Source organism: Corythoichthys intestinalis, chromosome 19 (assembly GCF_030265065.1).
Source record: "Corythoichthys intestinalis isolate RoL2023-P3 chromosome 19, ASM3026506v1, whole genome shotgun sequence".
In the NCBI taxonomy this organism is placed as follows: domain Eukaryota; kingdom Metazoa; phylum Chordata; class Actinopteri; order Syngnathiformes; family Syngnathidae; genus Corythoichthys; species Corythoichthys intestinalis.
Window position 1 is genome coordinate 6,714,673 of NC_080413.1, and position 16,929 is coordinate 6,731,601.

General features: G+C 39.2%; 2 protein-coding genes across 6 annotated transcripts in view; one reads left to right on the forward strand and one right to left on the reverse strand.

The window, feature by feature from the left end:
• Positions 1-1,343: 1,343 nt before the first annotated feature.
• Positions 1,344-7,438, reverse strand: hsdl1 (hydroxysteroid dehydrogenase like 1). The gene is made up of 5 exons (XM_057822887.1): positions 7,027-7,438; positions 6,466-6,911; positions 6,280-6,363; positions 2,176-2,313; positions 1,344-2,106 (listed from the first exon to the last, which is right to left on the reverse strand). Exons 1-5 carry the CDS (start codon positions 7,244-7,246, stop codon positions 2,041-2,043), a joined length of 954 nt encoding a protein of 317 aa, XP_057678870.1. The 5' UTR covers positions 7,247-7,438; the 3' UTR covers positions 1,344-2,040.
• The window catches only part of tbc1d32 (TBC1 domain family, member 32), a 105,574-nt gene continuing 95,261 nt past the window's right edge, over positions 6,617-16,929 (forward strand). For 3 of the 5 annotated variants that reach the window (XM_057822882.1, XM_057822885.1, XM_057822886.1), the window contains exons 1-6: positions 7,655-7,731; positions 11,778-11,931; positions 12,000-12,164; positions 12,232-12,385; positions 13,989-14,060; positions 14,165-14,290. In XM_057822882.1, the coding sequence (XP_057678865.1) occupies positions 11,786-11,931; positions 12,000-12,164; positions 12,232-12,385; positions 13,989-14,060; positions 14,165-14,290 (663 nt within the window). In that variant the 5' untranslated portion in view covers positions 7,655-7,731; positions 11,778-11,785. Of the gene's footprint in view, positions 6,938-7,654; positions 7,732-11,396; positions 11,438-11,777; positions 11,932-11,999; positions 12,165-12,231; positions 12,386-13,988; positions 14,061-14,164; positions 14,291-16,929 lie in introns of those variants that run through there. The other 2 variants (XM_057822884.1, XM_057822883.1) reach the window with 2 other exon arrangements.

Genomic DNA, 16,929 nt, shown 5'->3' on the forward strand with positions numbered 1-16,929 from the left:
ATCATGAAAAAGCAATGTTGATATGATCCGATATCATTTTATAGTTGGAACAGTGAGAATTGGTCAAAGTGTAGTGATATATTGATATGGATTGATACCTTGGTTAAGAAACGAGCCAATCAAATTGATCTTTTATATGCGATGTGCCAAATACATTTTTTTTTTTTTCAAAAACGTCACAATTTCTGTCCATTTTCTAACACAAAAACTGGCATGCTGATTTCATTGTACGTCAAAATTTGAACTCATTAGCTGCCATTGACGGGGCTAGACGTCCAATCCATTCAAAGCGCTAGAGCTTCAAATGGATGGGATGTCTATTAGTGACAAGCAAAAATGAACACCCAAAAATGAGTTGTTAGCTTTTAGCATTAGCATTGCTTTTCGGATTCATGAAAATATTTGGACCCCTGCAACAGGTACGATTTATTTTGAATTTTTCGGTTTTTTTTTTTACATTGGTCTTAACAGGGAGCAGCTGGATCCAGCCATGTTAAATGAGTTAAACTGCTGTATTCACTGTTGCTACTAGATGGCAGTGTATCCATCCAAATCAATAAAACTAAATGCTAACACCAATCTAATTAAATGAATACATGAAGCACCAAAATTTGATTCGCTTTTTAATCGACTTACTTGAGTTAATCGATTAATCGTTGCAGCAGTACTTTATTATGCTTCTTCTTAACATATGTGTATGAAAATCTGGCATTGGTAGATTGTTTTCTTCTTAGAGATGCGTCTGTAGCAGCCTGCCATTTTTTTTTTTTTAACATGGAGTTTTGACAGTTGCCGTCATATTTTCGGAATCAGAGCAGCGTTCCGCCCCTGAATCTTTTACCGGAACAGCATTCCGGCCTACTTTCCTTCTTGCGTGTATCGCCTTCAATAAGTTGACTTTCTTTTCGCTGTCCAAATGAAAACACACTGCAAGTCAATTTCTTGCTATGACTTTATTTCCAGTGAGAGTGAGAAGGCGTAATAAACTCCACTTGATAGTACGGCAATCATGTACGAGCGTGTGTAAATGATTCTTGAGGAATCACAAGAGGAGCCGAACAGCAGTTTTAAAAGGTACAATGTGACATATTGGTTTTCTAAATGAGCCGAGCACAATGAAAAACTGTCGTGGTGGTAAAAAATTATCCGTTTTCTGAACAAAAACTGTTTTCAAAGCAAAATTCATTGAAGCTATTGTCTAATATGACATTTTGTGAGCTAATAATGTCAAAATAAAACAAGTCAATGGGCCAATGAAGCTCTTTTCTGCACAAATAGTTTTCAAAGTAAAAGAATATTTTTATGATGTAATGTAGTCTTTTTCGACACAAAATCTCAGTATACACATTGTATAAGCTTTTATTTGCAGTTTTACACAGCAAAACACGGTATTTTCAATAGGATACAATTAATCCATTCAGGAGATATTTTGGGTCAGAGTATATGATTTATGGATTACAGAATATACAGTAGCCTTTTTGTGAACAACATTTCTTTTCCAGAGCAAAAATTTAATTTTCCATGGCTTCGAAGCATTTATTCGCAAACAAAAAATTGTTTTTCAAGTCAAAACACAATATTTCCATGGTCTAACATAGCTTTTTTGAGAACGAATAGCATGTTTTCAATGCAAAATTTGATATATCCATAGTCTGTTACTGCCTTTTATATGCTTTCAAGGCAAAACACAATACTTCCATGGTGTATTGATGGTATAATACTACATTTTCATGAAAAAACTGAATGCAATATGTTCATTTCTGGTCGACTTTTGCAGTTTTATACACAAATATTGCACTTTATCACCTAATATCTAGCCTGACTTTTTTGTCATCCATTGTATTTCCATCAATAAATACTATACTTAAGCAAAGTTAAGCACTCCAAGATGTTTTTCAGGCTAAACCATGACATTAATTTCACATATCATGTGGTGTTATGTATCTGAAGGACAGATAATATTCTCCAGGAGACACTTGTCACATGACAGTCCACTGCCATTCTTAGCAATAGCAAACCACGTTAATTAGGAATGACTTTTTAACTGATGAACACTCGACAGCCCAGAATCCAAATCCACTCCGGGATGCACTTCATCAGTCCGTACTGGGAGAGAAAAATATTTGAAGTTCACAAATATGAACATTACGAGTGCAGATGTGTTTCGGTGCCCACCTGCAGCGTGTGCGGCCAGTAGCCGGTGGTCCGGTTGGACACGCCCAGGGTGGAGATGGCATGGTGCGCGTACACCTGCGGCGTGGGCGCAAACCAGCCTTCGGTGGATGATGCAGGGAGATGATTACTGGAGGCGATCTGTGAACGTAAAAGTACACATTTGATTTTTAATTCATTGGCGGAAATTGATGGCGATACATTGCTGTTTTCCGCAACAATGACGATAACGAAAACATACAATTTTTTCATGACGACGACATGACAAGTAAAGATGTCCCGATCGATCGGGATGCCAATCGATCGGGTCCGATCACGTCATTTTCAAAGTATCGGAATCGGCAAAAAAATATCAGACATGCCTTTTTTTAATATCTATATATTAGGGCTGTCAAACGATTAAAATTTTTAATCGAGTTAATTACAGCTTAAAAACTAATTAATCGCAATTAATCGCAATTCAAACCATCTATAAAATATGCCATATTTTTCTGTAAATTATATATATATTCTGTAAAATAAATTGTTGGAATGGAAAGATAAGACACAAGATGGATATATATACATTCAACATACGGTACATAAGGACTGTATTTGTTTATTATAACAATAAATCAACAAGATGGCATTAACATTATTAACATTCTGTTAAAGCGATCGATGGATAGAAAGACTTGTAGTTCTTAAAAGATAAATGTTAGTACAAGTTATAGAAATTTTACATTAAAACCCCTCTTAATGTTTTCGTTTGAATAAAATTTGTAGAATTTTCAATCAAAAAATAAACTAGTAGCCCGCCATTGTTGATGTCAATAATTACTTACACAATGCTCATGGGTGCTGAAGCCTATAAAATCAGTCGCACCCAAGCGCCAGCAGAAGGCGGCAAAACTCCATAAAACATAATTAACAAGTGGGCATTTCACTCTACTGTCATTTAAATCTGTCTGAGCGGGACATGCGCGTTAATTGCGTCAAATATTTTAACGTGATTAATTTTAAAAATTAATTACCGCCCGTTAACGCGATAATTTTGACAGCCCTAATACATATTTTTTTTATTTAAATCGTTTTCTAATTGTATTTAACGTTACAGACAAAATGTCTTACACTCATCCAGAGTAGTTTTGGCTTAAAGTAGGGCTATCACATTTATTGAGTTAACGGCGGTAATTAATTTTATTAAATAATCACATTAAATAATTAACGCATGCGCTGCACGACCCACTCACGCATTGTCGCGTTCAATCTATAAAGACGCCATTTTACCTATAGATAGCGCTAAAAGGCAGCGTATAGTGAGTAGAGAGAATTTTGATAGCCTTTGGAGCCATTTTTTATGTAGCTAAAGCCTTACAATACCTCTCTCAGCAATTAATAATAACGTGGGAGGCAATGTGGGGAAGAAAGGTAGTAGTAGTTGATCATTTTCTTAACACCCTATGTTCTTTCCCAACGCAGAGAAGATATATCAATTGGTGCCCCTACGAACAGTCATAGTGGCACTTCCCATCATGCATTTGGGCAGAAGTTAAATGGCTGCAGTATCTTTTACTGAAAGCTCAACAAATACACTAGATGGCAATATTTAGTCACAATATACAAAGTCACATTTATCCTTTAAGAATTGCAAGTCTTTCTATCCGTGGATCCGTCTCACAGAAAGAATGTTAATAATGTAAATGCCATCTTGAGGATTTATTGTCATAATAAACAAATACAGTACTTATGTACTGTATGTTGAATGTATATATTCGTCCGAGTTTGTTCATTTTTTTCTTGATGCATTGCCAAAATGTATACGATCGGGAAAAATTATCGGGAATGATTGGAATTGAATCGGGAGCAAAAAAAAAAAGCAATCGGATTGGGAAATATCGGGATCGGCAGATACTCAAACTAAAAGGATCGGATCGGGAGCAAAAAAACATGATCGGAACAACCCTAATGACAAGCTAAAAACATGGAGACGACGAGATGAAAATGCGACATAGTTTCTGTCATATGTTCACAATGCGCAACATTTTCATATTGTACGTGAAGTACGTTAGCTTGCGTCGTTGCAGTGTTTCGGTCGTGTCACTCTTGAGAGTTCTGCGCCTCTCCCTTACTCTCCTTACCGGATGTTTAGGATCTGTTTCAAGCTAGGCTGCGCTCCATTTTGCTTGTTTGGAAGTGCATGGTAAGATTTGTTTTCTTATCTTGGCAAGAGAGAATACGCAGTGTTGCTTTAGCCTTTATACAGTGGTATGAAAACGTATCTGAACCTTTTGGAATTTCTCACATTTGTGCATAAAATCATATAATATGATCTGATCCTTGTCAAAATCACACAGATGAAAAACAGTGTCTGCTTTAACTAAAACCACACAAACATTTATAGGTTTTCATATTTTAATGAGGATAGTATGCAATTACGGGGGTAAAAAAAGTAAGTGAACCATCACGTTTAATATTTTGTGGCCCTCCCCTTTGGCAGCAATAACTTCAACCAGACGCTTCCTGTAGCTGCATATCAGTCTGGCACATCAATCAGGACTAATCTTGGCCCATTCTTCTCTACAAAACTGCTAAAGTTCAGTAAGATTCCTGGGATGTCTGGCATGAATCTCTGTCTTTAGGTCTTGCCACAGCATTTCAATGGGGTTCAAGTCCGGAATTTGACTTGGCCAGTCCAGAACATGTATTTTGTTCTTCTGAAACCATTCTGAAGTTGATTTACTTCTGTGTTCTGGATCATTGTCTTGTTGCAGCATCCATCCACTTTATAGCTTCAACGGTCTGACAGACGGCCTCAGGTTTTCTTGCAAAACATCCTCATTAACTTTTGAACTCATTCTTTCATTAATGATTGCAAGTTGTCCAGGCCCTGAGGGAGCAAAACAGCCCCAAATAATAATGCTCCCTCCACCATGCTTCACGGTGGGGATGAGGTCTTTATGTTGGTGAGCTGTTTTCCTCCACACATGACGTTGTATGTTACTCCCAAACAATTCATTCACATTGGTTTCATAAGTCCACAAAATATTTTGCCAAAACTTCTGTGGAGTGTAAAAGTGCCTTTTTGCGAACACTAAACAAGCAACAATGTTGTTTTAGACAGCAGTGTCTTCCTCCGTGGAGTCCTCCCATGAACGCCGTTCTTGGCAATAGTTTTACATATAGTTGATGTGTGCACAGAGATCTTGAAATGTGCCAGTGATTTCTGTAAGTCTTTAGCAGACACTTTAGGGTTCTTTTTTACCTCTTCACTTCTTTATTTTCCACCTTCTGTCATTGTTTGCACGCCATCCTCATTAAGATATGATAACCTATAAATGTTTGGTTGGTTTTAGTTAAAGCAGACACTGTATTTTCATCTGTGTGATTTTGACAAAGATCAGATCACATTTGATGGTGATTTTATGCAGAAATGTGAGAAATTCCAAAAGGTTCAGATACTTTTTCATACCATTGTATAAAGGCTAAGGGGCCGTTTATATGGTGACTCTCCGAGAATACGAACAATTTCAAATTTGCATTTGCGTCTCCATTTTAACAATGTCGCAATTCCGTATGAAAACGATGTAGTATTCATGCCAGGCCCTAGGGGGCAGTGCAGATTTACAGGGCGACAGAGAATGATGCACTTTGACCCCACCAAGCTCCCTCAGCCCGGAAAAAAATATGCCCACCCACTCGAAGCAATGTCATTTTTCTTTTGTTCAAAAAGGCACAAAAAATGAAACGTGCAACATATTTCATTTAAAAATATTATTAAAACAGTAAATTGAAGCCGACATACCGCCATATTTGCTATTTTTAATGTTTAGTAGCACCGCTGCGCACGCCCAATTTGACGTGTACGAGTGCTGACGTTAACGGCACGGTCTCGCGCCGCAGGAGCCTTTGATATGCATGCCGAGGAAGCCTCTCTCAACGCCCCGCAATCGGATTCTTCCACTTTGGAGGCAGGATTCAGAATTTTTCGTCTTCGGCGACACCATATGCACGCGAGGCGAGTCCGCTACTCAGTCATTGCGTCTTTGTGTCGCAGAGTCGCCATGTAAACTGCCCCTAAAGCAGCCTCCCTTATTGTCATTACATTTTTTAATAATCATATTAGACCTGGAATGGCAGCAGACTTTGTACAAAGACTCCCTTTGCACCGTACTCAAGGTGGAGAGCTCTCGAGAAATGATCCAAGTATCCCTGAAACACAAATAAATTAGTTATTGAAGCCCGTTTTCATCAAAGATGTTCCACTATTGTATTTTCCAGCCTTATTATCAACAATGTTTTCATATTTCTCACAGTAGCAGCGGTTAGCGTCACTTTCCCAGGCATTGGCCGACAGCACGCACTGGACGAGATGTTAACCACGGCCCCTCGCCCGCGCTCCAGCATGCCCGGCAGCACCAATCGGGTCAGCAATGTGACGCCGGCCACGTTATCAGCCATCACCTCCATCAACCTTTGCTCGGACGTCTCCAGCAGTTCCCTGGATGCCGAGCACGCCTCATCCACGCAGTTCACCAGAAAACCCACGTCTTTTCCCCTTAGGGCGTCTCTGACGGGCTTACCGGCCGCCTCGTCCCAGTTTGAGTCGACGTGGACCAAAATAGTTTCCACGCCGTAGCTCTGGGTGAGATTAGCGGCAAAGTCGCTAATGGCCGAGCGGTGCTTGGTGACGAAAATGATGCTGAGGCCTTGACGGGCCAGTTCCTCGGCGTAGGCTTGCGCCACAGGTTCTGATGCACCTGATGGGAAGATTTGAATCATTGAGGTGAATAGAATGCTTGATGCCGACCCATCCAGTCAAAATTGATCAGCCATCTCTCATATTAGTTAATGATAAAAAGTGCGTTATCTTACCATAAACAACAGCCCAGTCTCCATATCTTTGCCTCAACTTCCTGCTGGGAATTATCCTAGGCAGGAAATGCAACCTGACCATCTCGCAGCAGTCCTTCAGCAGGATGACAGCCTTGCTGGCCGTGTATAAAGCGCCCACCACAGCCAGAGTTTCCACATAAAAGCTGCACGATCGGGAAATTTCCCTGTACAGCAAGTGGAAGCTGTCCACAGCAGCCATGCTTCCTCTCAAATTCAGAAATAACGTCGTACTTTGAGTTAATTTAAACACGAAATATTCTTAAAATATTACGTTTTTTAGTTCGGACTTGCTAATTAGATAATTATACATTATATTTTAACGCCAAAGTGCCTAAAATAAATGTTGACAACCGATTAGTCCAGCAGGGATTTGGTGAATGAAACCCGGAAGAAGGAGCAAAACAACAAGTCACGTGACAGTGCATTTAAGGCGTATTTATTCCCTTGAGAAAAAAACGTTCTTATTAATTTATCATTTTTTAAAAGTAGCTTTATCACGCATTTTACGTGATAAAATTTAAATAAAAACACTTCTAAACAAAAAAAAAAAAACGTTATCGTGACTTTTCCGTCTTTATTTGATGTTATCCCATCATGCACCGCGGTTTGGTGGCCGTTTCCATAGAGACGCGGATGGCAGCTGTCTTAATCATGTTACTACCTTAACGAGAAGGAGGACACGAGGTATTTTTGGACGTTTTTATAGTTTTAGCGTCTTTTCATCGTGGTATTTGGTTGTTTTTGGTGAAAGATAACATTTATGCGCTGCTCGTTTGAGTTGAGCTAGGTTAGCATGTGATGTGGGAACGTAAACACAACCATATGGAAAACATTTATCTTATTTTCTTTGAGAGCGTGCTTCATTTGTTGAAAAGTGAGGACGTAAAGCGCATAAATTAGTACTGCATATAAAGGATAGTTGATAAATGCTCGTCTACATGGCACTAGTGCACAATTTTGCCTCACCAAGTAACATATACTAATGTACACAATATATATTACGATAAATTTTATTTTTAAGTCTACTAGTGCGTGTACTATTAGTAGGAGAATACTGTACATTGATCCCTCGTTTTTCGCGGTTAATGGGGACCAGAACCCGCCGCGATAAGTGAAAAACTGCGAAGTAGCGCCACCGACCCCAAAAAAAAAATTGTGTGTTCAATGTATTCATTCAGAATTATCATTGGAAAGAAATATATAGAAGACATGTTTTTCACTTTTTTCCCCAAAGTACAATGATGAAAAAAAACTTTTATGTATACCTCTGTGGTACTTCTACATACGAATTTGTCCCAGGACCTTGTTTGTAAGTTGAAATGGTAGTATGTTGAGCAGGATTTTCCCGTATGAATACATTATAATTCCATTAATTCGTTCCACAGCCCAAAAACCTACACTAAATCCTTAATAAATACTGCTGTTAGTCTTACAAATAGCAATTACAAAGAGCAAAACAAATAATTTATGAATAAAAATCAGAATAACAAAAATATAATAATAGTAATAATACCTGTAATAATGTGACGAATCAGGTTCTAATGTGGCAGACTTTTTTTTTTTTTTTTTTTTTTTTCTGTACCCGAATCACCACGGAGCTGACGTGACAGTGAGCAACAGAACGCGGGTCTATTTTACTTTCTGTTTTGACCCTGGCGTCAACAGCAGCGGAAATCAGGCACCTGACGTAGCTAGCGATTTCTTTGGCGATGTTACCACAATAAGAATTGTTACCTTAACCTATAAAGACTGGCAAATGGAGGAGGACGCCGGCCGAGATTGACATTGTACGGCCCTATTGTCGTCCCAGTTCATGGGTGAACACACCATGCTTATATTTTGCTATCAATCACATTTTCATTTCAATGGTAAGCGTCACCTTTTTATTTCTTTTCTCCACCTGCACTAACCTTTTTAGATCCAGTGTTGATTTCTTTCACAAGAAAATCAGCTGTGCGTCCGTCTTCCGGCAAAACAAAGAAACTGCGGCGCTGTCAAAAATCGTCGTATTTCGACCATGTCGTCGGCTGTAGAAAAAAATGGCGAGTCAAATTTTACGTCGGATGTCGAAAAGATCGTGTGTCAAAGCGATCGTATGTCGAGGTACCACTGTATATATTTTGATAAATGGTTTTTAAGCACTTCAAATGTAATAATTATGATAAGTTTTAGAAATGTTACTGTCTCACTGAATTATTTTTAAACAAGAATAAAGCAGAAAAATGCTTGGCTTTATTAAATGCTTCATTGAGTGAGTCCACTCAAATTTGTGAAGCTGCTCACTTACACACAATGAGTTGCCACAGCAACTGTTTAACAGGTTAAACGATGATTGACGCATGCGCCGCTTTGAGTTTGCTTCTCTGGCAAAATCAAACATGAAATGTCTGTCAATCATCGTTAACTTTAATAAGCAACCTCAGTGTATTGTCTGATGAATAAAGAGACATTTTTTAATTGGAAAAAAAATGCGATGGACAGAGGGCAGAAAGTTTGAAGCGCGAAGTAGCGAGGGATTACTCTACTACATTTTCGGGTAGTAGCAGAATGGCCGTGTTAATCCCTTTTTAGGACACTCATTTACCTTATGACAGTGTTTTTCAACCTTTTCTGAGTCACGGCATGTTTTTCAATTGGAAAAAATCTCGCGGCACACCACAAACCAAAAATGTTCCCAAATTACTTTCTGTACAGTATATTTAATTATAAAATAATTTCTCGGGATTTATACTTACTCGGTCTGAAGCTTTAGCCTGTTTAGATGAACACAAAGCAGATATCCTGGCAGGAATTGAAGAAATACACACAAAGCTGTTTTTCAACAGCTGTCAGTGTCTCTTTGTTTTTATTTTTTTTATTGCAGTTAAGCTTGAAAAGCTCAGAATTGTCTGACGAGGGACTTTAGCTATGTCTTTAGCAGCATCAGGGCCGAGCATCTCGCTGACAATATTAATGTCTCTGCCACAGTGTGGGACTTTTTGGATTTAACAAGTTCAGCAACAAGGGCTTTGTCATTCACATTTGTAGTTTTTCTCAAAAAGGTTTTTCTGTTTCTATGTGTTTTTATGAAGGCAAACAAAATAGTCCACTGACTTATTTCGAAGGGACGGGTGTTTCGTTTGGAGATGACGTTTAAGCTTGCTTGGCACTATGGCGCTCTTGGATAGCTGCTCGTGTCGCGTTCAAGAACTGCTTGGATTTCTAGACATCAGCCACCTTGCTATCCTCGATAATGTGTAGGAATAAAACACGGGAAAAATTGACCGTCGTCACATTTGGATTAAATGGATAAAATGGAAAGGACACTTTCGTGTATATCGACACTTGACGAGTCTAATCAAATGATGTACAGTAGACGTGCCGGGGTCCACATTGTCAGGGACATAAAAGTGGCCGATGGCTAGAAATCCGAGCAGTTCTTGAACACGACACGAGCAATATCTCGCTCAGCTGCACACAATCGCAACCTACTTTCTCTCTGACTGCAACTCTGCCCGGCAACGTAAAAAAAGAAAACAATGCGATATCACTGGCCTATATGACCCATAATGTGTAGTCCACCTATGTATTTTCTTTTTATAAATGACCAGAAATTGTTTAATAATGTCCATAATTTCACAATAATTAACAGATTTTTTTCCCCCTACAAAATATAATTAATTGAAACATTCATATTTGACCATCAAAGTGTGATTTTTGTGTACAAAATATCACTGGTTGATCACAAAAAGTCATAATTAGGGTTGTTCCGATCATGTTTTTTTTTCCCTCCCGATCCAATCCCGATCGTTTTAGTTTGAGTATTTTTCTTTTTATTTGAGTCCCGATTCAATTCCAATCATTCCCGATAATTTTTCCCGATCATATACATTTTGGCAATGCGTTAAGAAAAAAATGAATAAAACTCGGACGAATATATACATTCAACATACAGTACATAAGTACTGTATTTGTTTATTATGACAATAAATCCTCAAGATGGCATTTACATTATTAGCATTCTTTCTGTGAGAGGCATCCACGGATAGAAAGACTTGTGACTTTGTATATTGTGACTTCTAGTGTATTTGTTGAGCTTTCAGTAAGTGATACTGTAGTCATGCCCAAATGCATGATGGGAAGTGGAACCATGACTGTGCGTAGTGCTACCAATTTATATATCTTCTCTGCGTTGGGAAATAACATAAGGTGTTAAGAAAAATATCAATTGCTACCTTGCGTTCCCACATTGCTTCTTATGATATTTCGAATCATAGAGGGATTGTAAGGCTTTAGCCAATTAAAAAAGGCTCCAAAGGCTGCCAAAATTCACTCTACTTATTTTACGCTGCCCTTTTCTCTCTATATAGGTAAGACGGCGCCATTACAGATTGAGCGCGACAATGCGCGGGTGGGTCGTGCAGCGCATGCATTAATTGCGTTAAATATTTTAATGTGATACATTTTTTTTAAAAATACTGCCATTATCGGGATAAATTTGATAACCCTACCTTAAGCCTAAACTAAAGACTCTGGATGAGTGTAACATATCATGTTTGCATTGTTAAATACAATTAGAAAACATTTTAATTAAAAAAAAAAAAAAAAATTTTTTAAAGGCATTGCCGATATTTTTTTGCCGATTCTGATACTTTGAAAATGACGTGATCGGAACCGATCGATCGGGATGCCGATCGATCGGGACATCTCTAGTCATAATAATGTTAAGGGATTTTTTTTTTCCGGCCTAGCAACAGGGATGTCTGCTGAAAATGAGGATCAGATGGCAGTCCTGCTCAAGCAGTTCTTGAGAAGCATCGACGAGCGACTCTCTGGTGCTCCCTCGCCTCAAAGCGCTGATGAGATCCTCCTTCACCTGGAGGAAACTGACAAGAACTTTCACAAGTGAGTTCATACAAACATTTTTCAAATTAGGACAACAGAAATGACATTAATTGACGAAATTTCCTAAGCTATGAGTTGGTCAAGTACCTACGTCAGCGCTTGGAATCCAACGTTGGGTGCGTGGTGGATGATGAGCTCAGGAAGTTGACCTGCGAGGATGGAAAACACGCTGTCGGCTCAGGCCACGACACCCTCGTCCACGCTGTAACTGGCCACATTTGTGCAACGGCGCAGTGAGTGGAACCCTAACGCTATACGTACACGTGTAGAGAACATGAATACCTCTGATTTTACGACTAGGTACCTAGAGATGACGCACAATTTAAGGACCACCGTGACAGCGGCGGTGGAGTCTTTAGTGGGCAGATTTGACGAGGTCCATTTTAGGAAGGAGGAGATGCAACACGGCCGCTACGCCGATGACTGCTGTGACAGCGACTCCTCCTTCAACCAGGTCAGAAAATAAAATGATTTACGTCTTTCAGTGCATTAACAAAATTTACAGTCATGTGACAAAATGTTCACATATCAATTTCTGATCTTGTTTTTCTTTATCTGTGGAAAAAAAGTGATTTAATTGCAGGTAAAAAACAGAAAATAACATTGTTTTACTCATTAAACCAAATATATCAACAAAAATGTATATTCTAACTGAGGAAAAATTTAGGACACCCTACCACCTAATAGCTAGTGTTCCCACCTTTGGCTGAAATAACCTGAGTGAGACACTTTTTGTAGCCATCTACCAGTCTTTGACATCGATGTGAAGAAATTTTGCCTCACTCCTCAGCGCAGAATACTGTCAGCTGTGAGGTGTTTCAGGGGTTTCTTGCATGCACAGACTGTTTCAAGTCACCCCACAGCATCCCAATGCGATTAAGATCTGGGCTTTGACTCGGCCATTCCAGTCTTTGGTGGTATGTTTGGGTCATTGTCATGTTGCAGGGTCCAGTTTTGCTTCAGCTTGAATTTTTTCACAGATGATCTCAAGTGTTCCTCAAGCCCTTTCTGATACACGAAAGAATTCATGGTGGATTCTATGATAGTGAGCTGGCCAGGTCCTGCTAGAGCAACGCATCCCCAAACCATGACACTTCCACCTCCATGCTTCACAGTTGGTATGAGGTTCTTTTCCTGGAATGCTGTAATGGGGTTTATGCCAAACATGTCCTCTGTTTTGGTTTCCAAATAATTCAATTTTAGATTCATCTGTCCAAAGAACATTTTTTCAGAAGTTTTGTTCTTTGTCTACATTCACTCTGGCAAACTTCAGACTGGCCTTCATGTTCTTCTTGGAGAGCAAAGGTTTCTTTCTTGCACACCTCCCATGAAGTTTAAACTTGCGAAGTCTCTTTCTGATTGTAGAAGCATGCATTTTCACATCAACAGTAGCAAGAGCTTGCTGTAGGTCCTGTGATGACATTTTCGGGTTTTTGGAGACTTCTTTTAGCATCTTGCGGTCTGCTCTCGGGTGAACTTGCTTGGACGGCCAGACCTGGGCATGTTGGCAGGTGTTTTGAATGTCCACCAGTTGTGGACTATTATCCGGATCGTGGAATGGCTGATTTTAAATTCTTTTGAGACCTTTTGAAATCCCTTACCAGACTCATAAGCGTCTACAATCTTCTTTCTGAAGGTTTCAGACAGCTCCTTTGATCTCACCATGGTGTTTTCTCTCACTTCAACAGTCTGGGGCACACCAAACTAAATGTGAGGATGAAATAATGCAAGCCTCCTTCAAAACACTGGGTCATGATGTTCTAATCATTTGCACCTGATGTGATACACTTGTGTGTGATTTTAGCCATTTTAAGTGGGATTGAATGTGGGGGTGTCCTAATTAATTCCTCAACGGAAATTGCATTTATTTGAAATGACATTTTACAGAAAGTTATTAAATATCTTTTTTCAGTTTTAATTGTTTAGTTCTATTACTTGAATCTGTCAAGATTGTTAAAATTGATGTTCAAATATTCTTATGACAAAATATGTCAGAAGACACACAGGCTTCCATAGGGTGTCCTAATTTTTTCACATGACTATATCTATTTCCCTAGAGTTACGCCTTCATTCGACAGGAGCAGTTGCAGGTTTTAGCTGAAAAACTGGATGCAAGTCAACCTAAAGAGGTGAAGCAATACAAACTGTAATGATATTGAACTGATTGATATCGATAATGTGTTAAAACCCTGATGGTAAATGAAAAAATGTTGATGTATATTTTTGTGTGTAGGTGCGCAGAGAAGCCCTGCTGGCGCTCCGCCACGCGCCTCCGTCCGACGTGCTTAGCTGTGAAAGTTGGACCCGCCTTCGTCAAAACATGGCCGCCGCTCTGATTGAACCCGACGGCGAGCTCAGTGTACGTTGCCACTTGCTTATCAATAATTATGTAACATGTCAATGATTTGCTATCTTCTTTGTGGATGCTGAGGCAAGTGTTTGAAATCATGCCCATCATATGTATAAGTTCAAGTTTTTATGGATGCAATCTCCTATTATTTGTTTAAGAAAAAAAAAAGTGTTTGCAATTTTGTGCAAAGGAAGAGCAGTAGACGGATACGGTGGCGATTGCTCCAAGACTGCAAGGGAAGCTCAGCATCACATGTCAAAAAAATGAGTGAGCAAATATATACTGTTGTGTTTACATATCTAGTGCTGCACGATTAATCGATTAACTCGAGTAATTCGATTAGAAAAAAGCTTCCAATCAAATTTTGCTGCTTCGAGGATTCGTTTAATTAGAGTGGCGTTGTAATGGTTTGTTTTGAAAGTATTGCATTTAGTCTTATTGATTTGGGTGCTTATAAGCTAGCGGACTTTTGCTATATGCAAGTTAGCCAATTGTTTTTTTTTGTTGTACTTACAGTGTCTTGCAAAAGTATTCAGCCCCCTTGAATCTTGCAACCTTTCGCCACATTTCAGGCTTCAAACATAAAGATATGAAATAAAAATTTTATGTCAAGAATCAACAACAAGTGGGACACGATCGTGAAGTGGAACAACATTTATTGGATAATTTAAACTTTTTTAACAAATAAAAAACTGAAAAGTGGGGCGTGCAATATTATTCGGCCCCTTTACTTTCAGTGCAGCAAACTCACTCCAGAAGTTCAGTGAGGATCTCTGAATGATCCAATGTTGTCTTAAATGACCGATGATGATAAATAGAATCCACCGGTGTGTAATCAAGTCTCCGTATAAATGCACCTGCTCTGTGATAGTCTCAGGGTTCTGTTTAAAGTGCAGAGAGCATTATGAAAACCAAGGAACACACCAGGCAGGTCCGAGATACTGTTGTGGAGAAGTTTAAAGCCGGATTTGGATACAAAAAGATTTCCCAAGCTTTAAACATCTCAAGGAGCACTGTGCAAGCCATCATATTGAAATGGAAGGAGCATCAGACCACTGCAAATCTACCAAGACCCGGCCGTCCTTCCAAACTTTCTTCTCAAACAAGGAGAAAACTGATCAGAGATGCAGCTAAGAGGCCCATGATCACTCTGGATGAACTGCAGAGATCTACAGCTGAGGTGGGAGAGTCTGTCCATAGGACAACAATCAGTCGTACACTGCACAAATCTGGCCTTTATGGAAGAGTGGCAAGAAGAAAGCCATTTCTCAAAGATACCCGTAAAAAGTCTCGTTTAAACTTTGCCACAAGCCACCTGGGAGACACACCAAACATGTGGAAGAAGGTGCTCTGGTCAGATGAAACCAAAATTGAACTTTTTGGCCACAATGCAAAACGATATGTTTGGCGTAAAAGCAACACAGCTCATCACCCTGAGCACACCATCCCCACTGTCAAACATGGTGGTGGCAGCATCATGGTTTGGGCCTGCTTTTCTTCAGCAGGGACAGGGAAGATGGTTAAAATTGACGGGAAGATGGATGCAGCCAAATACAGGAACATTCTGGAAGAAAACCTGTTGGTATCTGCACAAGACCTGAGACTGGGACGGAGATTTATCTTCCAACAGGACAATGATCCAAAACATAAAGCCAAATCTACAATGGAATGGTTCAAAAATAAACGTATCCAGGTGTTAGAATGGCCAAGTCAAAGTCCAGACCTGAATCCAATCGAGAATCTGTGGAAAGAGCTGAAGACTGCTGTTCACAAACACTCTCCATCCAACCTCACTGAGCTTGAGCTGTTTTGCAAGGAAGAATGGGCAAGAATGTCAGTCTCTCGATGTGCAAAACTGATAGAAACATACCCCAAGTGACTTGCAGCTGTAATTGGAGCAAAAGGTGGCGCTACAAAGTATTAACGCAAGGGGGCCGAATAATATTGCACGCCCCACTTTACAGTTTTTTATTTGTTAAAAAAGTTTAAATTATCCAATAAATTTTGTTCCACTTCACGATTGTGTCCCACTTGTTGTTGATTCTTGACAAAAAATTAAAATTTTATATCTTTATGTTTGAAGCCTGAAATGTTGCGAAAGGTTGCAAGGTTCAAGGGGGCCGAATACTTTTGCAAGGCACTGTAGCTCCTCATGAATTTTTTTCATACCATTTGAGCCTAAGCTCAGGTATTTTAATTTAGTTTTAAATGCATTTATTGCTGTTGTGAAATGAAAGTGCAATTCTGCATCGTTTGAAGAAATGATCAAAAAATATTTTGTATTCGCATGTAATGCACTTTTGAAAGTGCAATCTTAGCAAGCCAAAATTAATGTTATTGCAGGCATAAACACTTGTTTTACATGTCCTAAAATTTATTCCGCTCACATAAAATGTTCGTAATCTGATTACTCAATTATCTGAACAAATTAATCGATTACCTAAATAACTGATAGCTGCAGCCCTATACATGTCATTTACTAAATATGCGCTACACGCGCAGTTTTTGTTGAGAATTAGCTTTGTATCACTGGTTACGATGCAGCTTGCTCATTGTCTGAGTCATTGGCTAAAGGTTGGGTTTATCCTGCTGATTGGAAGGTGTGCATCTCTCGGGATCTATGGGCAGTGGGCGGGGCTCAGCTAGCC